Genomic DNA, 26,834 nt, shown 5'->3' with positions numbered 1-26,834 from the left:
CTCAGTGCTCTGCGGGGACCTAAATGGGAAGGAGATCCAAAAAAGAGGGGATATATGTATACATACAGCTGATTCACTTTGCTGTACAGTAGAAACTAACACAGTGTTGTAAAGCAATTATACTCCAATAAAAATAAAAATTTTTAAAAAGCCTTTAAAGAGAAAGCAGTGCAGCTCTGCAAACACAGAATGCAGAGACTAGACAGTCTGGGAGGTAACATACAAAACACACCACTGCGCAGGCACAGAAGCCCAGACAGTAAAGACTTTCACACAGAAGGGAATGATGGATGTTGCAAACACACGAAGGAGGTCTGATGCGATAAGAATCATAAAACTTCTTGTCATCTGGCCTACCAGGAAGTTATTAGTGAACTCTGTGAGAATTAAGCATCTCCTTAGGGTGCACGAGGAAGAAGAATTCGGAGAGAAAAGCTGCTGAGTGCAGCCCTTTTCAAAGGCACTGAGATACCCTGATCTTTGGGGGGTGAAGATTCAAGTTGAGGGAAGCCAGTGTTCCCTTTCTGATTTAATCAAAGCAAATTATTCAATTTCTAAAACAATGTGAAATCCAGCCCTTCTAAATCCTGGCCAAATTACATGAGCGATCTGGACAAAGGTTAAGAACTGCCCACCCATCCCAGCCTCTGCAAATCAATAATAATACAGAAACTGAGGTTATGACATTTTGCTACCCCTAACCTATCTATAAAATGTCATAGTTGTGCTACATCTTATTGAAGTTAATAATTTTCATCTCTCTCATTGGAACTCTTTTTTTTTAACGTCTTTATTGGAGTATAATTGCTTTACAATGGTGTGTTAGTTTCTGCTGTATAACAAAGTGAATCAGTTATACATATACATATGTTCCCATATCTCTTCCCTCTTGCGTCTCCCTCCCTCCCACCCTCCCTATCCCACCCCTCTAGGTGGTCACAAAGCACCGAGCTGATCTCGCTGTGCTATGTGGCTGCTTCCCACTAGCTATCTATTTTACATTTGGTAGTGGAACTCTTTATTAGTCCTTTTAAGCCTAACTTATTTAGGTCTAGGCCTGGTAGACCTATTAAAATCTGCCTGATGTTTTAGGACATCACTCAAGAATTACTAATTACTTGTCAGGTAAGACAATAAAATCCACTTCTAGCAAATATGAAGTTGATTGTATAATAATTCTGCTTCATTGGGTTTTATAAATATTATAATTTTCGATGCTATAAAATTCATATCTTTGTTTCAGATATCGATATACTATATATTAATATATATTATATATAAAATAACATTATATATATAATGTATATATTAATGTACATTTCATGCCTGGGAGCATGTGCTTCTAAGTAGAAAGCAAATTTCTGCCATTGCTACTTTTCTGTAACAGAAACATAGATTATTTAAAAGCACAAAACCCTTTTAATTGACCAATTACATAACAGTTGAATAATAACTTCATATGTTTCATTGTAAATAGATGTGGTCTTGCCATATTTAAAGATTACACACAAATTCTAATAACATGCCTTCCTCATATAAAGCCTACTTTCAAGAGGCAGCACTGGGGAGGGAAGAAAACCACACTGGAATTAGACCTGGATGCATCTCAGTCTCATAACATATAACTGTGAAATGTCTGGCAAGCTTTAGTTTCATCTGTAAGATGGGATTCACAACAGTTACTTTAGGGTGCAGTTTCTTTCAGGAACCCCTGAATCATCCTTTATTGATAGATATTATTTGCAAGTCTCAGGCTGAAAGGAAATTACCAGACTTTGGCCACTGTATGCTTAGCATGTTCTATTTCCATGTTGTCAGTTAATGTAACAGAACCTGTTTTCTGCATTCGGTATCCCTGGCCCTTTCTCCCCAGCTCTCACATGAACCAGCACAGGTATAACTTGGCATTCCCGGAGCACAGACCACACGCTCATTGATACACAGAGTGATGTGAGTTCATCACATCCTGGGATAAAGTCTCCCCACAGATCAGGACTGTTGCCTTCAATCATAGTTGTTTTCAAGGATGCTCCCACCTCAGCCCAAACATACTCACACACACAGTAACTGGAAAATCCCCCGGGAAGAATGAATGGGTGGATGGGTAAGTGACCCTGCCAGCAAGCAGATGTTTTTCTGAGTCAACTGCTAGGGTTTTAACATTTTCATTGTCCTTTTTATAACAGAGACACAAGTTAACTAAAGCTAGAAGCTTGAGCTCCAACTTAACTGATGCATTTAAAGATCTGGATGATTACATGCCATTTTAATAACAGTGTCTACTAACTAAATAAAAGTCCATTTGGCTTTTTCGCATCCAAGATATTTGCTTTCCCACAAAAGCATCCACTAACTTAATTATGACTTACAGGGAGAATTACAGTGGGTTGAAGGAAGAGCTTAAAATAGGATTTCAGTCAACCTGAGAACTGAAGTAGAGGATTCTATGGATTGGTGTATGTTATAGGAAGTACATCTAAATATTCAATCCTATAATTCTCTTAATGTTAAGGCGGAAAAAAAGAAACTCTACATATGCCAAATAGGAGGCTTTGGTTATTTAACTGAACATCAGCTGACATAGTAGATCCAGATTTTAACCAGGTTATAACTTGCTAAATGCAGTTGGCATTTTAAACCAAATGAATATCCATGAACTTAAAATACATGGCTTAGAGTTTGAAACAAAAATTTAATACCAATAGAAAAAGGGAGTTTTTGAAACCCATCTTTTCCAACTGAAGCACGTATAGAGGGAAATTGGTAGCGCAGAGGGCGAGTATGAGAAGACAAAGTGATTTTGTTTTCAGTTTCCATGCAGCAAAAGAAGCAATTAGCATTTACATACAACCCAAACTGGGATTGAAATCGTTTGGAGAATCCACTTTCACAGTGGCTCTTTGAAAACATTTTAAATAACAAAAAAATTTCCTGCCTGTTGGTAGCTAAAAACCTTTTCTAATTCATTTGTTCTAAGAATGTATCACCCAAGATCTATATTACCCCAGCAAGAGACATAATTAGAGTTCAAACAGCTAATTATTGGAAAGGATAACTACGATGTTAATAGGATTATGCCTGACCCTTTTTTAAGACTAAAGTATCCCTAAATTAAATGACCTAGGGCGGGAAGTATCCAGAACATTTCCTAAATAGCAAAAAGGAAAACTGGGTGTAATTATGCACACCTGTCAAGATTAAATTTATCCCTTTTGAGTATATTTCACTCACCGAAAATTTGATGACTCTTTTCAAAGTCCTTAGAAAGATGTAATTATCAAAACCCCATACATGTAAGAATAGATTTTTTTTTCCAAATAAGGGTAAACTTAGAAACTTTCAGTTTTATTGAGTTGATTAAAATATTATATTTATAAAGGCAACATAGCCCTCTAGTGGACAGATTTTTAATAGCGGGTTATTTTACTTCTGATAGGCTTTAAATCTATGAAATAAAAGCTTAAACGAAATGAAACATTTGTTTTATAATATATGATACATGATTATGAAAAATAGGAGTACTTCTAGGGGCAATGATTTTTGGGGGTTTTTTGCTGTACGCGGGCCTCTCACTGTTGTGGCCTCTCCCGTTGCGGAGCACAGGCTCCGGACGCGCAGGCTCAGCGGCCATGGCTCACGGGCCCAGCCGCTCCGTGGCATGTGGGATCTTCCCGGACCGGGGCACGAACCCGTGTCCCCTGCATCGGCAGGCGGACTCTAAACCACTGCGCCACCAGGGAAGCCCTAGGGGCAATGTTTTTTGAGACAAGTGTTGTATAACATTCCAGACACACATTTCTAACCACCGTTCCCATCCTTACATACCCTATTCAAAACCAAGCTGTTCTACCAAAATGTAGAAATGAAAGAGATGAGGTTCAAGACATAGGTTTGATTATAACTGAGTTTTTATATGTCTGAAATTGTAGATCGTATATGGCTACTGTCCCCCCTTCTGCTCCCTTTTTTCTTCCTTTTTATAGCCCTTTCTAAGCAATGCATCAGTGCACCTCTCCTTTCCCTTCTTCCCAAAGTTGTCTTTGCCAGTGGGAGCGAGTTGTATGTCCCAGGGATGCTCTTTGCAGTAACAACATCTGTTCTGGAGTCATGAGTGGCAGCACCTCTTCTTCCCCTTGTCAGGTTTTGTTGTCAACCTTCTGTAACAGCTCCTTTTTCCCTGGCAATCTCAAGTTCCTGGCAATCAAGAAGTTGCTCCTTGCCAATATCTGCTGTATATTCAGTCCTCTGGGCAATACCTCCTACAGACTGGCAGCTGTGGGGTAATGTTGTTAGAAGGGGCTGTGCCCTCCAGACATGGGTTTGTGATAAGAGGTTTACCCTTTCCAGACATTTAAGAGCAATCCATTTCTCTAAATACGTGAAAAGGTAAAATACCACAATTAATTCTTCTATATCAAGAGAAGAAGCATTGCACAGCGAAAATGAGCATGAAATAAGACGTCGGAAGGTGTGAGTTCCATTGCTAGGCCTGATATGTTTTAGTTGTGGGTATCGAGTAAGTCAACCTCGGTGACTGCTTTTTCTTAAATCAGATGGGAATGATTAATAACAAAGCCCCTGCTTACGTTACAGGACTGTTGTGAGGAAGAAATGGTAAGGTGTTGTATGCGGAAGTGTTTTATAATAACAGCACGGTGCAAGTTTTTATTCCCTCTAGTTGAAATAAAAAACTCTTCGGTAAACTTGGAATTGTCATTTTAATATGCCACCAATTTGCCCTTCCACTGAATTAAGCATGTGTAATAATTTTCCTTTTTGTCACAAGTGTTTAGTCTTTGCTTTCAACCTTGTGTAGTAGGTCACTACCTTTGTCCCCATTATGAATGGGGAAAATAAAGCTTGGAAAACCAAAATCGTCATCAAGGAGATATCTTTGAGATTTGGAGTCCACTTCATTGTTTTCTTGGCCCATTACATAACCACACCTCACTGACTATTCTAATTTATTGCTTCCATCCTGAAACGTCTGATTCGTCCATTTTGCTCTGCGTTGATATCATGCATTTTCACAACTCTACACGCTTTTACCCCCTCTGCTTGGAATCCTCCTTGTCTAGGTCTCCATCTGGCAAACACATTTATTTCAACTCTCATTGCAATGCTCTGTGAGGCCTATGTAACTGTCAGAGCTCCTCAGTTTCAGAGCCTCTGTCTTGTTCATCTTGACTTTCCAACCCAGACACCGTTGCATAAATCAGGTGTCTCATACATATTTGTAAATCGTTGTTGACGCCTAAGTAAGGCTGTAGTATTATTTTACCATGGTATTTTGACTGAGAAAAATGACACATTTAAAGAATAACTTACCAATTTTTTTCAGAACCTGAAGGAAGTTGATTCCATTTTTGCACTGGGAAATTTGAGGTAGAATTGTTAAATATAAAGGAAAAGCTGATAGTACAATGTGAGAATATTAGAATAATGAATTGTCTTTACCAATGACAGTGGTTCTTTCTTGAGCCTATATTTTAATACAGTATAATACAGTTATACTGTATTAAATTTAAGCATAAATTTAACTTAATTTATTAAATGTATTAATTTATTAATTCCTCAGCTGAGTGTTTGTGTAAAGATATGTGGTTTTGTGATCAGCCTCTACCCCAGAGTTACCATAGCTACTGCAAAGTTCTCGTCTTATTTGCAACCATTTCAAGGATTCTCCCTAAGAACCAATTGTTTACTGAAAGTACACTGTCTTCCAAAAGAGTCCCCACACATAGCCATGATGATGAACCAGTAGGTAAGCTCGTTAAAGGGCAGTAGGTAATGTTTTCCACACCCCACTGCCCAGACTCCCCTGTAAACAAACAAAAAAATCCACCCACACACAAAGAGGGCATATTTCCTTATTTTCTGAAGTATACCAAATGTACTTCTCTCTTCTCAACGTCACTATTCGAGACAATCTCTAATAAGATTTTATATGCTTATTTTAGTATTCTTAGCGTAGGCTATTGGAATTTTCTCCCATAAAATATTTCAGCTTTGATCAAGACTCCCACAGTGAGCATTGTATATGCATTCTGTTCTCTTCATGGCTTTAGTTGTTTAAAAAGTGGAATTGTTAGTTCAAAATATTACAAGCATTGTAAAACTGAAAAAGAACACGTCTCTACATGACCCCTCACGTTAAGCTTGATGTTTTCCTTTTAGAGCTTTTCTCCAGCACATATGTATATATATACGTTGATCCAGAGCAAATATGTCCTGTATTTTATTACCTTAAATGAACCCACTGTATTACTTAGAGCAGGACCAAGTAAAATTGGGGACAGACATTAGTCATGCCTAAGACAGATGGCAAACAGTCTAGCACCAAGTCTCCTATCATTTTCTCCATTTCTCTTCATCTTAAAATGGCATTATTTTAATGGTTCTTGATAATGGAAACTTTGAAACCAATTTTTAAAGAACAGTCCTAAAGGACAGTTGATTAGAAAGGACACATCGATTGCTAAAGGTCAGTTTCCTTCTACAGGGCAATGTTGTGTCCAATATTAGATCAAGAAATGGACGAAACGGTGAACAGTTAGGCACTTACTGAATGTCTGTTATAAGTAGTTTTAGTACAAATGTGTGTCCACATTTTACCATCTGTAGAAATCAAAGATATAAACACAACCCAATATTTCATAATGATCACTCTAATATGGTGGCATTTGGGATGTTTGTAAATATCACAGAAACAGATACAAGAGCCAGAATTCATCTTCAGAAACTTGTGAATCATGTATGTAGATTCCAGATTTGTTGCTCCACAGCAAAGACACAATGGAGAACACATTTTTTCAACGATGTTGTGTTTTAAAGTTTTTCAGATAAGGATACCTGCATTGGTGTGGCATGCTCCATAGGATACTGTGTGGAAATGTAACTGAAACAAATTCTCAAGGAGTTTATTATTTAATCAGCAAAGCAAGCTCATTTTCCAGTCTTTATATAGTCCCTCAGTATGTGCACACACACATATGAGCTCGGTGAAGCTTGGCAGAATGAGTACTAATTTCCTATTTAAATGTGATCTTTCTAGGATTTACCCCCCAAGTTGCATATTTTATACATTTGGCATCATTAGTTTCTCCCAGGAAATTTCACAGAATATTGTCAACGGTGTCTTCCTATCTCCTCCCACCCACTTTCCCATAATTACCGGAAATACATCAAATTCCAGAGAGGCACTCTTACTCAAAGACACTTTGAGAAGTTACTGATGCTGCCCTCCAACACATTCCTAACCTGCAGACACAGTCACAGCTCGGCAGGCAGAGACTCAACTAGCCGCTCTCTGAATCCCCCCTCGCTGCTTCCTCGCGGCTCCCCACGCTGAAGGCTGAGAGGGGTCTGGAATTGCTGACTACCATGCAGAGCAATCCTCAGCCTTCTGGACATTTGAGTAACAATCAAACTATAGTTTCTGCTTCCCAGAATTCCTTGGGCCATACCACCTTTGTGAGAGGTTTCTCCTTTTCTACACCAGTAAATCTGCCACGTTCCCTATAAACTGGTAGAGGAGGACTTAGTTTACTTCCCTCTGACATTTTTTTTTTTTTTTCATTGACGTGTCCTGTTTCTGACTGAAGAATCCTTTCCACTTCCTACTGAGTTCTCTTTTCTCCAGGTGGTCCAATTTCGCAACTAAGTTTTCCATCTAGTCCTACTTTCAGTTGTAGATTGACCCCTTTGCCTTCCCGTCTTTGCTACATTCTCTCCATCCTCACCCTTGCACCTGAGAATGAATGAATGAATGAGACATCTCTCCTCTTCCCTTACCGGATGTTCCAGATCAATAATAGCTAATTGTTGGAAGCTTTCGCGCACTAAGCCACAGCCATGTTTGGTGCCGCTTTTCTGCATTCACATAAGTACTCTATTGCCTCAGTGCCTATCAGACAGCATGGTTCATAATAACAATTACAGGGTGGCTCAAGAGAATTGGGTTCAAATTCCAATCATATCGCATATTTAGTGCCTGCCTTTGGGCCAACCTACCAGACAGCTCTGTGCCTCACTTTGCTCATCTGTAAAATGGGGATAGTAAAATTAAAGTAAAAGAACAGCGCCTGGCACATAATAGGTACTAGGAAATAATAGTTTCCATTTCCCTTTGTTGAACAGGTAATGAATGAACAACTGAAAGAGACATCATCTAACTTCTTTTGCTCTCTGACAGGCTCTCACGAAGCTTCTCGGCTTCTAGACAGAGGGATCAATTTGCTAATTCAGTAGCTTAGCTCTTCCAAGGCCACTGAGTTATCCTCCCCGCCCTGCTTCTTAATATCTGCCCTCAACCCCCTCATCACGTTGTCTGCACCTAGAACCCCACAACCCTGCTCAGCTACCGTTTACCTGAATCAGACAATTCTTATTCTTGTTCTGGGTTACTAAAGCCCATAGGATTATCCTAGCTCCTGTCATCCTGTAGAATTCCCAAATTTATGTCCCAGAGACACAGAGACGCCTCCCACTCAATGCTCTAATATCCAAACCCCAAAGCCTCAGAGTGACTGGCTTTTCCCTCTTGAGATGTTGGAGGTTTACTTAAAGGGATGAAAGGGCAAAGAAAAAATCAAATATAAATCCTGTCACTCGAACTTGAGTGGATGGAGGAATGATGACAGAAAACCTGGTCTGCAGAGAAGGGTGATGTGAACTTAGCAAATTCTGTTGTAGACTCTGATACACTTTATCTTTTTAGCAATCAATGGGGGAAAAATCAATGGAAAACAAACTATGGATAGAACTAACCAAAAATCAAAATGGTATTACACTAAGGAGTAATGTAATGATATATATCAAATATTAAAGCATATAATCATGTAAGTTATCTCGGAGATTTTAAGTAATTTGAACTATGCATGGATGAAGTCCGAATGTATGACAGTATCCATTTTCTGAGGTTATGATTTACTTTATTTTATTAAATAATGATTCTCTTTCCTTTAGTTGACATGGGCTTACCCAACATTTAAAAATGGTATTGCTCTTTTTGTACTCTAAATACTCTCCCATAGTTGAAAATAAAATTCTTCCATGAAATATTTTCCTGGAATTTTTTTCTTTTCTTTAAATAATTGGTTTTCCCTCGACAAAATAAAGTGTTATACTACATTACAGCCTCACTGTTAGGAATGAAGAAAGAGGGGAAAACGCAGGAAGACCCACACATACCACAAAAATGGAGAGTATCCAGGTCCTAGAGGAATGGTGAGTGTGATTCACGTTGTAATTGTGTCTTGCATGTACGTGCTGTGTACATCTACCCAAGGCTTAAACATAATCTCTTGCTTCCCAGTAACTCCTCAAAATGGTTTTGTGAAATGAATGCATACTTAGTCTGGGAGATCTTATGTTGTGATTGCAACTGCTTTTTATCCCCTTTTTTTTTTATTAGCTCTGTTAAACTATCAGCTAAAACATTGCTTGAGTTTATCCTTCCCTTTCAAAAAACAATGATTGATACATGAATTAACCTCTCCCCCTAAACTGCCCTAGTTCTCTACTTCCCTTTTCTGAGAATATTTTTAAGTTGTTATCTTTATAGAAGAGTCTAAAACACACACAAAAAAGATATGGAACTACCTAAGTCAGTGAGAAAGGGCACCCAGCTGTTCCTCAGTCCCATTTCCATTGGAAGGGACTCTAAGTATTTTCGCCAAACTGAGAAGTTGAAATGCAGTATCCACAGAATAGAATTAAAATACAAGCAGATTATTTGTATAATGATATGTGCTTTCTTTTTCTACTTCTTACGAGAAGGTTTTAATTTTGATGCTTCATAGTAATTTTTCTGTCTTTTACACTTTTTGTAAAACAAACGAGGAAGTTCAGACATTTTGGAATAATAGCAAATCTATATAAAATATTTGGTCAAAAAGGTAAGATAAAATATAAGAATTTTTTGATCAAGCGTATTTTAGGTTGGAAAATTATTAAACAGACGAATGAATGGCAAAGCAAAATCAGGACCAATTTAACCATAAGAATCTCCAAGCTTCTATCCTTTACTTCTTTGATGTATAAGCAAAGGAAGTAATAACTGGTGGTTTCTGCAGGAAAGTAGTCGCTGAAAACCTGAATATAGGTATCTAAAAAGTCCCTGATGTCATTATAATTGTCCTGTGCTTTTTAATTGTGATAACTCCATTCATAGGTAACAATTCGCTCATAATAGTTACCAGAATAATTATTAAAGTTTAGGAAAATATGTGACAAGTGCACACAATGTATTCTTATTTTGATTCAGTGAAAAAGGAAAAGACAGCGACCAGAGATGAAAAGAGAAACTGTATCTTATGGCTTGGAAATGAAAATCTACATCAGATGCAAACGAAAAAGTTCAGTTTGCCTTTCAAAGTAATGCATAGGGTTGCAGTCGATTGTTTGGGTTCAAAAATGCGCAAGTTTCATTAGGGATCTATGATGACCACGTGCAGAGTGTGTGTAGCCCCTTGCTACTTGAATGCTTGACTCCCTAACACATAGCTTGTACCTACACGAATTTTTGTCAAGACCCAGAAATCTCTAGCCCAGTCCCGGCAGATGTTTGCCAGGTCAGGCTGGACTGAGTCTCAATGACCACTAGATGGCAGCAATTGAATGGCATTTCTATCTGCAGCTCACCATCCCCGCACCAAAGTTGCTTTTGATAACGGCCCCATTCTGTCTCTGCAGCCAAAACCCCACTTCAGATGAAGTCTTGTCCTGGTCTCAAAATTTTGACAAGATGATGAAGGCCCCGGCAGGAAGAAACCTCTTCAGAGAGTTCCTCCGAACAGAATACAGTGAAGAGAACCTACTCTTCTGGCTTGCCTGTGAAGACTTAAAGAAAGAGCAGAATAAAAAAGTAATTGAAGAAAAGGCCAGAATGATATACGAAGATTACATTTCTATCCTCTCACCAAAAGAGGTAAAAATCTGGAAAATATTGATGTGAGCTTCTTAGACCAAGGATGAACCTAAAAGGACTTCTGTCCAAATTGAGTAATGAATGCACGGGGTGTGGACAAGCTAGAAGGCTTGTCTGGGTAGATAATCTATATTCCATTCTACCTGAAGCTACCTGAACACGTGTTTCAAGGTTAGGTCTCCCCAGTATGCTTTGATCATTTATCTCTAGCTGAATCATGTGATAGTCTACTTGCTTTTCAGAACTACCATTAGGAAGCCTGGTAATACAATTTGCCGTGACTTAAAGTGGAAAAGAAGAACTTAACTTTGGGGCAGTGTTTCTCAAAGTGTGATCCCCAGATCACCTGTATAGGAATCACCTGGAGCATTTGTTTGAAAAGCAAATTCTCGAGGCTGACCCAGGACTTCTGAATCTGAATTTTGGGAACTAGAGCCCAGGAGTCCATACCTTTAACAAGTTTTCCACATACGTACTAGTTTGAAAACCTCTGGTATAGGGGGAAAAAACGAAAACAAAAGAAACCCTGCCATGTTGATGCTTATGATAGAATTTTTACAGAACTGAAGTATGACCCTTTAGGACCCATTAATATTCTTGGGGGAGAGATGTGTGATGGCAATCATTTTACTTGTTCTGGTTTTCCTGTTATTTATAAGTGCAAGCTATTTTTCCCATTGCCAGAATGTACCTGATAAACAAGGAACGTTTCAAGCAACCGGATTGACACCGTTCCATTAGCTTTCTAAAAATCAGTTTGCTCCTGAGAAACGGTCCCGCTACCAGAGTTAACAAGCATTTGGTGAGGGAGGGGCTGAGAGTGTGCCTGGCCTCTGAAGTGCCGAGGGACTGAGTTCCAGCAGGGCTTTTCAGAATTTGAACTTAGAATTGCCTAGAATGCCTTCTCTTCTGCACGCCACCCTCTTGCTGTCTTTTCTGTCTCTCTTAATCCACTGTGATTTTACCTGTGCATTTAAGTGTTCTGGCCTGGTGCTGTCTGCCTCCGGACTTTATCCTCCACACCCCTCTCCTGCACGTGGACGTTTATTACATCCCCTAGAGACAGGTATCTGTCTCCTCCAGCGTTTGGTGCGGCCCTTACCTTTAAATCTGTAAGATGAGTTTGCGTCTGGTCTATCAGCTCTGTGCTTGGGATGCTATATAAGCTATTTCACTTCTAATCAGATATACCTAAGTAATTTTTTAAAGATGTATCCGTTCGTGCCATTGGTATTCCAGAGTACTCCAATAGCATTGTCTCAGCAAAATGAGAAACCTTGAATTGGATACACAAAAGATTGTCTTAATTTTTATTTCCTGCATTAACACAGAAAAAGTATTCATAGAAACAAGGTGGGGAGAAATTTTTCTATAGCCTCAATACATTTATTACTGATGCCACTTTGTATTTCTAACACCATTAAAATTCTGCATCCTAAAAATACATTCTTCAGGTTTCTGGTCTCTCTAGAACCTCAGCATCTAACCAGTTCTACTTGAATTTTATTAGTATATTAAGTTCACCTTCATTTTTATTTAATATTGCAATACGTGGCAAATATATCAAATAATCCAAATGTGCCCCAAGATGTGCTTCTCTTGTCCATAAGTACACATAATTACAGAGTCTTTGGGAAGATTATCTATCCCATCTCTCTCCCCCAAATATGTAACACGTATCATTTGAAAATGATTATTGTTTAAATTATCTAGTCCATTCCTTTGTACTATGTATCCTCTTAAAATGATGACTGTCCCATTTTAAAACAATGTTAGTAGAAAAAGTGCTCTCTATATTAAGTACATACAATTCCTTTATTTTACAGTCTCCATTTTCTAATTTTAAGTTTTTGTGGGAAACACTTCCCCACTGTTCTCACAGCTCTTGAGTTTCAGATGTCACTCATTGATGGAGCTTTGTAAAATACTTAGTTTTCACAAAATTACTTCTTCTCTGGGCCACAGTTTAGAGATATCATAGTTATTGATTACTGAAATATAAATTATTGGATTTTCATTATTTTGCAAAAGTAATGGAGTTTTGTTTTAACCAAATTTCTTTACTTTGAACATGAGTTTCACCAAAAAGTCATTAAAATATTATTTCCTGAATAAGAACATGACCTTTCCTAAACTAAATAGACTAATATTTAGTGTAATAGCCTCTCTCCTTTAATATTCTCTAAATACCAGAGGCAGAGGTAAAATTCAAATTTTTATCATTTGGCCACTTGTTTGCTGACATATAAATAATTCTCAACATAGAATCTAAGTGATTGGACTGTATGAAGTACCTCTGTTTAGCCAACTGATGGCTCTCCTGTCAACATAGTAATTACACTTATTATTTAGCAGCAAAATTGAATAAACCCAAAGCAGGCAATTATAAAAGATAATTGTTAAGAAGTTACATTTTAAGCCCACGTATAGATATATTTACTTTTGAACCCAGTCAGATGACTTGACTCACTTATATACTCCCAAAATGGCACTCACTTTCTAGCTAACCCAGGGCCCTTTCCAAAATATTATATCTCACTGACCTTCTATGCAAAAACTTGTCCATTTCTAATCAACAATACACTGCTAACTGTTTAGTGATACTGTGTTATCACCCTTCAAGTTTTGTTTTCCACCACTGGAGAGAACACATGTCCCATCCAGAGAGCCCTGACTATATAGAAGTAAGAACACTGAACTAACACTCGGGTGGACAGATTCTAGTCCATGCTCAGCTCCAACTTAATTGTGTGGCCTGGGATAAATCAGTTCACTTTTTCTGGGCCTCGGTATTCAGTTGATTTGTTTATAAAAATCAAAATTCAAAGGGGCACAGAGGATAGTAAACCAAGTCCAGAATGGCAGCTGTAAGGCCCTTGTGGTACTACTGCATTCTCCCCTCCAAATGTCATGGCCAGTTAGTCACGGTCTTCCTCACTGCTGTACCCAGATTCAACCTCAGAGCCTGTCTTAACATGGCGCTCAGAGCAACCACTGCAAGGCCATCGGAGTTGGGAATCTACTTCCCACTTTGGAGCCAGACAATCTGTTTCTACTCAGAATTTTTTTTTTTTTTCTACTCAGAATATTTTTAAAGAATATGAACACTTGAATCATTTGTAAAATGGTAATAACTAAATAACTGAAAATTGTCAGGACTTTATTCTTAACCAGAACCTCAGTTTTCTTCACTAGACTTTCATTTTACTTTAATTAGATTGGGTCATCATGTTGCCCTTTGTTAAACGTTAAGGAGGTCTACATTCTTAATATTATATATACATTGGGGCTTCCCTGGTGGCGCAGTGGTTGAGAGTCCGCCTGCCGATGCAGGGGACGCGGGTTCCTGCCCCGGTCCGGGAGGATCCCACATGCCGCGGAGTGGCTGGGCCCGTGAGCCATGGCCGCTGAGCCTGCGCGTCCGGAGCCTGTGCTCCGCAACGGGAGAGGCCACAACAGTGAGCGGCCCGCGTACCACAAAAAAAAAAAAAAAAAAAAAAAATTATATATACATAGCATATTTCCTTCATGAAACCAGAGTGCTGAATGTTACAATTCGTTGTTTTAAGATCATGTTATATGCATTTTTAATAATTTGGATGTTATGTTATAAAATAGATGTTTACAACCAAGAGGCAATATAACTTCCACTCTCGGCATAGCATGCATTTCAAGAGGGGAAATGACCAAATTTTAAATTAAAAAAAAAAATCTAAAAACAGACAAAAATAACATTTCTTTCAAAAGTGAATTTTCTTTTTTGTCCTCAAAGGGAAAACAAATGGACGTAATAAAGAGGAATTTAAGACGAATAGTACGCTTGCACATCACAGATGCCAGTGGCAACTTATATTAAGTATTGAAAAGACAAACCCAGCAAAATAAGGAACTTTAATAAAAAGTCTGCTTAAAAGTTATGACCAACTTAAACAGCATTGAGCTGTTGAATAAAGAAATATCTATAAATGCTGAAACAACTGTAAGACTTACTGGAATTGAAGAAAACTATGTGTGTTCAGATATCTAGTGACAGCACTGTCCTTAACCAGGGCTGTAATCCAGCCCCACCACTTAACCATCTGTTTAACACTAAGAAACTCACTTCAGTGCTCTGCAGCCTTAGATACCTTGTTCTGTAGAATGTGGGAATGGAAAAAGCTAAAAAAACACTAAATCTATGACTTTCAGGCTCTGCTGAATGACAATTTTTATAGTAGTAGGAACTGTTTGCTTCTTCTGATTTCACCCTAAACTTCCAGTTGCTATCAGGGAGAAAAAAGCAAAAAGCCTATTTAAACACCAGAATTATCTAAACATAATGCATATGAGAAAGACATGTGGCCTATGTGTGCACATAGACAGATGTTTCTTCGTGCAAAATCATGTGAATTTAGCACTTCCAATAATTTAAATCAGTTTTTCTAAACAGGACTCATGATTGTACTTTCCTAGATTCCTTTCTTTGTGCACGCATATTATCATTCAAAAAATATTTCTTGAGTACTTCCCACGAGCCAGGTACTGGGCTAGATGTTAGGGATATGATGGTGAACGTTGGCCTATACCTTATGGAGCTTTCATTTTAGGAAGACAAACAAATCATGTCAAAAACAAGTAACTAAAAATCGTGATAAACATGATGGGGGTGGAGGTCAAATGATGTAGTTAGAATAGGGTTAGTCAGGGAAGGTCACTCTGAGAAGGCAAAATTCAAGTTGATACAAAGCCTAAAGACATTGGGTTTGAGGTGTCATTATACATATGCTCAATTATTATTATCATTACTATTATTACTTTACACTGGGCTTAAACTTTGTTGTTGACAAAATGGTCTTATGTATATTATTACAGTATAAGTCTCACAAGAATCCTTTAGCCTCTAGGACACATGGCACCATTTCATAGGAAAGGAAATTGATTTTCAGAGAAGTAAAACAAGGATATTAGAATTATATCTGGTAGAGAGAGAACACAACCCTAAGATCTTCAGATTCCAAGTGTGATGCTCTTCCAGCTACAATACGCTGATGAGTTATTCCATTGTATTCCATTCATGATACTACTATGGATTTCTATGAACCCAAACTTGAACTTGAGACACGATAAGAACTAGTAACCTTAACCACATGTCTGAACTCTCCTTCAGAAACAAGATTAACTTTCCCATCATTTGTACGCCATCAGAAATATGGTTACTCCACTTCATCCTACCAGTGATGTTTGGTCCAAGAAACACATTCCAATAATCAATCTTATTTGTAATTTATAATTATTTTCAGTAGAAATAACCAACACAAAATAATATGACTAAAAACACACATGGTAAAAGTGTATTAAAACAGATAGGAAAACCAGATAGCCTTCAGATCTGTAAAATTTTACGTGAGAAGACCGAATTTAGTTAAAATTATAAAGAACATTTCCAATGGCAAAAACTATAATTGGTAAAATTGAACGTGGACTTATAAAGGAAAAAGAAAAAAATTAATCAGAATTTTACTTAGAAAATAATCCTAAGTAAAGCAGCTTCAGTAAAATTAAAAATAAAGTGGAAAAAATGGGAGAAAAATTAAATCATTATGTGTAAAAAAATTGTTCAAGGAATTAATTGACTTAGGAGGGTCTTTATGAGAGTAAAAGACTTTTAGTGGTAATTCATCATCTTCAGTACAATTCCACCGAGAAAATGTCCAAAGAGTCAAAATTTCCATGATGACTAGAAGAGGAAGACAGGGTCAAAACTTGGTGTGCTCCCTTTTGCCAATACTGACCTATTTTACATGAATTGGCTCCATTGCTAGGAAATCTATCAAGGATAATATTTAATTCAATTTGACCCAGGTTTTCCCAACCACACTAGAAAGATTTCTGTTTTCATCCTCCCCACTTTACCCCCCATACTCTTGTTGAACCTTTAGCTTTCATTTCATTTTCCCCCCAGTTAGTTTGTGGAGTTGCTGGTGCGTATTTTTATGTTTGCAAGCCACGTGCTTTTCTTCTTCTCTGTCTCCTACTCCCTGTGGGAATGGATGCTTCCAAGTTCATTGAGTCCTGTCACAAAGTCACTTATGCCTTTTTAAAGCTTCAGTTACCACCTCTCAACACTGCCAACATTTCCAGCACTGCTAAAACTGCCAGTTAAATGCTGCCAAGTCTCTCAGTGCCCTCTGGTGCCCTGTCCCACAGTAGTAGATCGTTTTTTAACTGTTATTGCTGCACTGCGTCCCTCCCTTCACCCCACCTAAATGGGAGTCTGTGAGGACTAAGAAAAGAATTTCCATTGCCCAAGGATAGCTCTCGTCTTGTGCTACTCAACTTTCTCTTCCCCTAGCATGAGTTCTTTACAGGAAACTCCTCAGTCCTACGCATTGGCCTTACAAGCCATCCAATCATGGGTGAATCCTAGGGTGACAATGGCTCAGGCCCATGCTGGGATCCACCCACACTATCTTGTATTATAGATGTTCCACAATCGAAGCACAAAGATGCTACAAGATGAAACTATAGACTGTTATGCTCATGGGGTTTATCCTTGTTGTTTGACCTCTCTACACTTCTTTTGACAGACAACCTTTTCAAACAAACAACCAGATATTTAGGAAAATATGTTATTTTTCAAAAGGAAATAGCAAATGTGTTTTTGTTACAGATTACTGAATGCTGAATGGTACTACTTTCTGTACTGCATTTCACTACTGTTCTTAATTAGCCAAAAAATTTTTAAATTATTCAATGAAGACTCAACACATTTACTAATTCAAATTATTTTATTTCTCTGTCTTCAGATAACTAATATTATTCCAGCTCCTGATAAACTGTTATCAGTTTATCACATGTTAAATATGTTAATTATATGTGTTAGGGAACATATATGTTAAATAGCATATATTGCATTATGCTATTATTTAAGAAATAAATGACCTCTTTATCACTAATCTAATGTTTCTCTCTCCAAGGAAAGAAAAAGTTCCCAAGTTTGAAAGTAAGAGCACCATTTACAAAAATAATAGAATATGTTTGTTAAGATTCACTTGACCATAACACCACATTTCAGAATAAGATCTATCAGTTTAAACTCCAATGTCAATATTCTCCTTTTGAGTAGAAAAACAAATGATATTTTTAAAGAAAAAGCTTAGATAAAAATTCTGTACTTTTTATTACTTGGTACTTGACGATGACCTCTTATGGCAGCAACACAGAGAATAAAATGCAAACGATCCATTTCCAGAACATCTTTTCTTTTTTCTTTAGAATTTAGAGAGAAGAATATATAGTTCAGCCAAGGAACGTTTAATTTTTTCTCTATATAAGTTAGTCTAGCTACACCACAGAAATTGAGTCTGGATCACCATTTCCCGACACATCCTCCCCTAGCAGCCATCCCTGGTGTATATCAAGGAACCCAACACCACATGGGCTGTTGAGCTCAGGCATCTGGGGACACCAAATGGAATCTGAGTGGCTTCCGTCATTGGGACTGTTTCAGATCCCAGGCTTAGTCCAAACAGTGGGTGGGAAAAGAAGCCGAAACCAAAAAGGCTTTTGCAAAATGCTTGTGACAAAACGTTCAGCTATAAATAGGAAAGGTTTGTATAGACTTGAGTACGTCATGAGACAAATAACTGTGGATCACAATGCCCTAGTCTTTGTTCAACAGTGAGAACTATGGACACCAATCAAGACTCTGAGGTGGTTTGCCTCTTAGAGGGTGTTGCTAACATGTCATTTCAGAGCAGACCTTAGTTCTTTTCCCAGAGTGTGCATTTATTGGTATTTAATTTCCCCCCCTTCCCATTTCGACATGCTCTACCAGTTCCAACCAGATTAGCATTTAGGGAGGAAAAAACCAAAACAAAACAAAAACAAAACTGAATCACTTGCAGAATTTAATTTCTTTACACTTTTCAAATAACACTGTATGATTAATGGGTACTCTGAATTCCTACTTACATTTCTCCTTTCAGAGATTGAATTTCAAGTAAATATTCTGCTTAATCTTTAGTACAGAGACCTTTGGATGTATTCCTAGGTATGGGCTACAGAGTGTCCTATGCCATGCCAGGTAGATAGAAGAGCTGAAGAGTGTGTGCTGTCGTTCTGCTCTACTCAGCCCTTCCACATTCCTGGTGTCCTCCTTCTGACACGGGAGGACTTGCTGGGATTTGAAACTATCGGGAATCAGCACTTGATATATGTGTTAAGTTTGGACAGAGAACTACTCTCTGCCAGATTTCTACCTTGTTCCATCAAGAGTTACCCCAGCAGTCTCATAATAGGAGGACGTCAATTTGTATTCTGGCCAGGGAATTCTCTAGCACCGCAACAATGAACAGAAATTGTCAAAAAAACTCCTGAGTGAATGCGTAGAAAAGATACATCCAAGTAAGCCAAGATATCTGAACTAAAATTCTGGTTTAAAAGTTGGTTTTTGTTTGTTTAATTCAACTTTTGAAGGAGAAAAGTATGTAGGGTTATTATGTAACCTTTGAAAACATAACCTCAAGATTTTGGTTTTTTGTTGTTTTTTTGTTTTTGTTTTTGTTTTTTTTTGCGGTATGCGGGCCTCTCACCGTTGTGGCCTCTCCCGTGGCGGAGCACAGGCTCCGGAAGCGCAGGCCCAGCGGCCATGGCTCACGGAACCAGCCGCTCCGCGGCATGTGGGATCTTCCCGGACCCGGGCACGAACCCGCGTCCCCTGCATCGGCAGGTGGACTCTCAACCACTGCGCCACCAGGGAAGCCCCTAACCTCAAGATTTTAGAGTTATTCTGTGAGGTTCCTCTGAAATGTCATGAATCTATACTTACTTAGTTGAGATCTTTTGAAAAAATATTATTTAATGTATCTGCTCTTATTTCTTTTTAGGTCAGCCTCGATTCTCGAGTTAGAGAGGTGATCAACAGAAATCTGTTGGATCCTAATGCTCACATGTATGAAGATGCCCAACTTCAGATATATACCTTAATGCACAGAGATTCTTTCCCAAGGTTTTTGAACTCTCAGATTTATAAGTCATTTGTTGAAAGTACTGCCAGCTCTACTTCTGAATCTTAATTTTTATTTTTAAAAAATCATTTTGGAGGGCTGGGATGAGAAATAAAAGTAGTTAAATAACACCTGAAACTGAGTTCCTGGAGAACTACAGTTTAGCATTCCTCAGGCTACTGTGAAAATACAACCATATGGTCTTTGTCTCCATTTTGTATCAAGGTTATCCATGGTTACGTTTGGAGAAAATACCACCTGAAACAATGAATTGCCAAATTAAGTTTGTTTCATTCAACACGCATTCTACTTGCAAGCAAACTGTATTTGTAGTCCTATGAACAGTCTCCTAGTGTATCCAGAGACTGCATGTGCAAAGTAAAACTGCTTCATTTGCCATGTAGTTGTTGTTAATATTTAAGCCAATGGCATAACTTATATCTGTATTTAAGGACTTTCGTGCAATATGGTCTTATAGAAATAATTGCCAAAAAGTTGGCTGTGGTTTGCATTTTTAAATATAATCTAAGACAGAAAAAGCCAATTTTTAAATTGTAACTATGATATTCAACATGCTATATACTGTGTTCAGTACACTAATTTTGAAGCCAATATTTCTGTACATGAAAAAAGAGCTATTTATCTCTGTTTGTTGGAAAATCCTAATGGGGAATTCCTCTGGTTGTTCACTGCCAAAACTGTGGCATTTTCATTACGGAAGAGTTTTCTTCATATGTGTATATATATGAAGAAAAGAGAAAAAAAAGCACAAAACAATTTGAAGATATTCTATCTCAAAGACAAATCAAAGAGTGATATTGTTTTTAACTGTAATAGAGGAAAATGAATCTATGTATCAGATGTCCAATACTGTAATTAATTTATTAAAGACTGGCTCTCCAGTTCTAAAATGGTTGTGTAAAGTATGTACTTTAGCAAAAAAATAATAATAATAAGCTTGATAACTTAGTTTTGGAATATAAAGAAAGGATTTAATAAAGGAATGCCTATATGTAGCATCATAAAACTTTTGATGAATAGCATCTGTGCTGTGGCATATTTTCCTTGAAAGTGAAATCCAAGAAAAGCTAAGTTTTTAAGCAAGAAAAGTTTTATAGGGGTTCTCTAGAAGACAATTCTCTACTTCAGACCTTAACTGTTTTCACATAGTATCTTAAAAATGACTTATTTAAAAAATGTTAAAACCAAACCATTCTGATCCATAATTGAAAGGCAGTACAGTGCTCAAATCTTTTAGCTGCCGTATTATTTTTTATATGTACTACTAAATCTTTAAGACAAAAAATACTTGCCTGACATTGGCACGTACTTTTGACATTCAAGAAAACAGTATCCTATCTCGCACACACACACAAAAGTCAGTGTCATATTTATATCAAGGTGTTACATTTGAATATTAACATCCCCTGGAGGCTATTTTTTTAATCTTAAACTTAATAAATATTGAGTAACCTAAAATGAAAGTTTTAAACATATTTATATCCACTAAGAATACTGGCCTTATATTAAGGATATTAAAATTATAAGTTTCCTTTGTCATTTTTTTAACTACCTCTCATTTTTTTAATTTATTAAAGTTTTTTTAAAAAAACCAAGTTTGGGGTTTTCTTTTTAACATTTATTTTACTTGAAAGGTTGACATCGTAATTTTCTTTTGCCATAAACTTAAAACATTTCAAGAATTGCTTTTTTAAGTGAATTTGATTTTCTAACTTATACAGAATTCAGGAGATATGATGAAAAGGGCTATTATCTATTCCCTATGCAAATATTTTAACTGTTGCAGTGTTTGACAAAATGGGATTTAAAAAAAAAAGTTTGCAGAGTAGAAAACAAAACGTTCTGTTTACATTGGCGTTGCTGACTATCCTACTATATTCAGCACTTTTAAATACATTATTTATGAAAATGTAGTTAAAATACAAGATAGAAAATATTTATAATTATTATTTCTTTTAACAAATGCGTGTTTCTGTCTGAAAGTGTTAGTGTGTTAAGACATGCTTTATCCATGTCAATTAGATATTTACTATTTGAACAATAGTTTTCAGTAATATGGTGAAAAAGATAGCTATGAAGATGTTTACAAAATGTCGTATTTTTTTCCTAACGAGTGAAGAAAAAGCTAAAAGAATAATCATCACTTCTATTGTGAAGTTTATTGTTCCTAAATTATCTAATTTTTTTCTTGATTAGAATTGTTATGCTACTATGCTGTATACACATATATGTTGTAATATCATACTTGTTGCTGTGTTTGAGGCACATGACTAGAAAATATGTAATATGCTATGATACACTGCATGCATCAATCTTTTTAAATGTAGACTTTATATTCTTGTTGTTACTATATATGATGGTGACTTGCTAGTCATAAGTTATCTTTATAAGATACTTTGGACTATTAGATGAATTGTCTGTTTGACAATACCTTTAATATTTTACCAAATGTAAAAGATAAGGGCCCTTATAAAGAGTCCTAATCTCTAACTCTGGGCATTTGTAGTATACAGATTTTGAAGCTAGTATATCCTTTTGAAATCTGATTAGGAAGTTGTGTTGAGAATGATTCTAGAGTAGATTTACACATCAGATGTTACCTGAGATTTCCCTGCTAAATTCCTATTTTCAGGGGAGGGGAGTGTTTCTCTTTTAATTTCAAAATGTTTAAAGTTTCCATGTAAGAGTATGTCTGTGTACTTGCAACTCTACCAATTTTTAAAGTATGGTATAATTCCTTCAGTTTTAATTACAGAGCTATAATAAACAAAAAAAAGCCCTCAACTGGTGTCTATGCTACCATTCCAAGAGCACAATATTTGTTTTGGTAGAGTTTGATTTTTCCTAGTGAGCAAATTCCTCCCTGGGGAAAAATTAGCACTTTAGAAGGTACACTTTATATTTTACATTGCCAAGTTATCTTTGTATACTGTTAGAATCTCCTAATGCACACAGAAAGAGGTTAATGCTCTTTAAATAATGCCTAACTTCAGATGTGTCTATAATGGAAAGAAAAGTAGAGGATATAGATTATATATGAATATGTATACATATATTTATATAAATTGGAGAGGTTTCTTCAGAGATGGATCTTGAACATAGATCACACTAATAATGAATGCATGATGCTTCTTTACTCTGGATAACTCTTATGATGTTACCTAAAGGTAATACAGATGTCCCGACAGTGTTATAGGGCAGCTCTAAGCACAGCAGGTGCACTGGCAAGAGAACAATAGCAAAACACAATTTTGATATCAACACTATGAAGTGCAAAAATCAAGACCATATAATGTGGTCATTTTTTTTCAATTTTAAAATATGTACATAGGATGACCAGTTCTGATATTTGGTCATGGTGCATGGGGTGTTTATTCGTATCCTTTAATGCTGCCTAGATTCTTACTTGTGGAATGAAATGTGTATCATGTATTTACCTGATAGTTCGGTTTTGCAAAAAGATTGTAGAAATAAGTAAATAGTATTTATTTATTAGGGGCAAAAAAATACACTTTCACCCCATTAAGCTGATTTAAAATAATACCTGATTCTTATTTTTTGAATTTATCCATTTTTTTCTATACACTTTTAACTTACATTGAAAAAAATGTCATATTGTAATTGTAACAAACTACATTTGCAAAAAATGTAATATACCAGATGTGTTGAGGAAGAAATATACAAGGAAGAAATTTAACATACAATCAGAAAATAGGAAAATAAGCCACCTAAAATTTCTTAGGTCCAAAATGTCTATAGATAGAACCCTGTCAAACTTGAGTTTTGAAAACTTTGCATTAGATACATTGGCAAATTATTTTGAAAAGTGGTAAAGATACTTCCAGAATTTTTTTTTGCCTGTGTATTTATGTTGACAGTTTATGACCTTAATTTTCATAGTTTTCAGACACTTATATTTGCATGCCCTTTTCAGTTTTTAAAAAATTTCTGACCAATATGTTTGTTCTCCTGAGAAAACAATACTCAATCTGCAAAAAGTTTAGTTATTCCTTACTTGCTGCAATTTCAAATATTTACCAATGAAACTGATACCAAAAACTTGCTTCGGATCTTCTCTGCAACACTCTTAGTAGTATCCTTGCAACACACAACAGTGCACAGAGTGATAAGTTTTGTTTCCAGATACCAGGCTTTAATTATAAATTTGGTTTCAAGTTATGTTTCTGTCTCATGTGACTTTGGGCAAATCACTTATCCTCTCTGAGCCTGTTTCTTTATCTTCAAATGAGGAATATAATAATTTACAGGATGGCCATGGGAATGAAATAAACATGGAAAGAGTGAAGTGTTACATATAATATTACTATTTTATCAAAGTTCTCCAGCTCAATAATAATTCCCATTTTCAAGAATGTATGTATTAAATGCCATTTTAATGCACTTTCCCCCGATTTTTTTCAAACTATACTTTAAAAATCTGATTTAATTATTCATTAAAAAATACAACCAAGCTTATTTTAAGACAAATATATGAATATGTTATTGCTTTGTTCAATAATGTGATTCAAAAATCACTGTTCTCAGTTCACCAATATCACACTGAAGTTACAAAGAAGTATGTTTCTTTCAATGACACACACACAGATATATTTAGATGTGCATATGCATATGTGTGAGTGCGTGTATAATATTGTAGGTTTAAATCAAAGTTTAAATAAGAGAAATCATTTGAAAATTTTATTTCCACAGGAAATAAAACATTCCCAAGGATAGGAAGAATATAAATATCAGTTAATTTGCCAAATAAATATGTGGTGGTTAGATGTAAAACTAAACTAAAAGAGATTGGCCTGTAGAAAATATTGACTGGCACGGAACAGAAAGCATTCTTTTTACTATTAAGGTAGTATGATTTTTTAAATAATTTTATCATGAAAATATGAAAATAAAAGAATAAAAGGCAGTTGTATGTTCATAAAAGTTTTCATTAAACCTTTTATTTTAGAACAGTTTTAGATTTACAGAAAAATTCCAAGGATAGTATAGATAGAACCCATATATGACACACCCATGAAACATTTGTCACAATTAATGAAACAATATCAATGCATTATTAAGTCTACACTTTATTTAGATTCCCTTAGCTTTTAACTGTCTTTTTTCTGTTCCAGGATTCAAGATGCCACATTACATTTAGTCATCATGTATCCTCTTAGCTGTGACATTTTCTCAAACTCTTCTTGTTTTTGGTAACCTTGGTAGTATTGAGGAGTACAGGTCTAGTATTTTGTAAGATGGCCCTCAACTGGAATTTGTCTGATCTTTTTCCCACGATTAGACAGGTGTTACCAGTTTTTGGAAGAAAGACGGCAGAAGTGCCATTCATATCACATCATTCAAAGGTACATACCATCATTACGACTTATTATTGTCGATGCTGAACTTCATCACCTGGCTGAGGTAGTGTCTGTTAGGTTTTTCCACTGTGAAGTGATACATTTTTTAAGAGGGTATACTGGACGTAAATTTACTGGACATTTACACTGAGATAAAAATATTCTGAGCAGATTCCTCAGCATTGCTAGAAGGTTCCATTAAATGACTGCTAACCAATACTATGAAGAAAATATAATGAACTGGAAATTGATATGGGAAAGTAAAACTCCAAAATGGTGTTAGCTTGAACATTCACTTAAAGGAGGTGAAAGTTAACTTTTTCCCTTGAACTACCTGTATGATTACCTTAATCCTCTGCATCCCTTGGATAGTGAAGATTTTAGTTTTACTGTCATAAAAGGTAATCGAAATTGATGATGATTTTGCTGAGTACTTTTCTATATTGCCTTCCACTGAACAATGAACACTGAATACTGGAATAATGTAAAAGGCTTGATTTTTTCCCCCTTGCTTTAAACTATCTGTCATAAATACAGTGTATCTTGTATATGATTTTAGGGTGTTTGCTAAATATTAAAAAGTATTTCAATGTGTTTGGTTCTGTAAAATTTATATTGAACGTGTGTGATTTTTTCTACCATGTTCATTGTACTTAATAATCTATATCCATATCTTGGACTTCACCAATATTTATTAGTGGACCATAAAGAAATTTTGAATGCATGAATATAACTTGAGATGCCATGTTTGGTTATTTTGCAATGCCAGAATAACTGTAGGTACTTATAAATTGAATAGATAATCCAGATTATTTTTCCACCAACTTAAGTTGTTTTGGGTTTTTATGCCCCCTTCCTTGAATCTATTTTATTATTTTACCTATGTACAATAACAGACTTCCTGAAAATGCTAGAATTTTCAACATGTAATAGAATTTAAGCATGACCATAATGGAAAAAAATGCAGAAATCTCGAACAGTGTATATTTCTTTGAGTTTACAAAAGTAAAACTAAAGCTGTTTTCATTTGACTATATTGTGGAAACCTATGGATATTATTGTAAAATGCACATGCGTTACACTGACTTTTTAAAAATGTTTTGAATAAAGAATTCACCAATGTATCCTTAGAAAAGTTACTGTTTCCTCATTGGTGTAACACTATAGGAGTAAAGGTGCACTTAATTATGTTGCTTAAATTGCTTACACATCTGAGGGAGAATAATTGCTGGCAGGATTCTTTACATTGTTCTATAAGGTTATCACTTGTTACATTTTTGCACCTTTTATAAATAATAAAGTATACTCTTGAAATAACTCGTTTTGAGAATTCAGCTGAGAGATTTATGTTGAGTTCAAGTAGCTCCCACAATTTCTATGCTTAAACTAATATTCAAAGTTGAGTTTAGACCTGGAAAAAAACTATTCCTAAAAGAGATGCAGACAACCTAATCAGTCCTGTTCTATACTCGGATTAGAATTTTTTAAATTGGGTTTGGATCACTTTTAAAGCAAAACAATTTTATAAAGTAGTGTGGC

At 36.2% G+C, this 26,834-nt stretch overlaps 1 protein-coding gene across 4 annotated transcripts in view; it reads left to right on the top strand.

Moving 5' to 3' along the window:
* The window catches only part of RGS17 (regulator of G protein signaling 17), an 88,135-nt gene extending 61,718 nt beyond the window's left edge, over positions 1 to 26,417 (top strand). For 3 of the 4 annotated variants that reach the window (XM_019951711.3, XM_019951712.3, XM_073789750.1), the window contains 3 exons: positions 9,139 to 9,228; positions 10,696 to 10,930; positions 19,798 to 26,417. In XM_019951711.3, coding sequence (XP_019807270.1) covers positions 9,139 to 9,228; positions 10,696 to 10,930; positions 19,798 to 19,986 — 514 coding nt within the window. In that variant the 3' untranslated portion in view covers positions 19,987 to 26,417. The remainder of the gene's footprint in view (positions 1 to 9,138; positions 9,229 to 10,695; positions 10,931 to 19,797) is intronic. The other variant, XM_019951713.3, reaches the window with a different exon arrangement.
* Positions 26,418 to 26,834: the final 417 nt, after the last annotated feature.

The sequence above is a fragment of the Tursiops truncatus genome, chromosome 12 (assembly GCF_011762595.2).
Source record: "Tursiops truncatus isolate mTurTru1 chromosome 12, mTurTru1.mat.Y, whole genome shotgun sequence".
Taxonomy (NCBI): domain Eukaryota; kingdom Metazoa; phylum Chordata; class Mammalia; order Artiodactyla; family Delphinidae; genus Tursiops; species Tursiops truncatus.
Note: the sequence above shows the minus strand (reverse complement) of the source record. Positions and strands in the feature narration are given on the sequence as shown.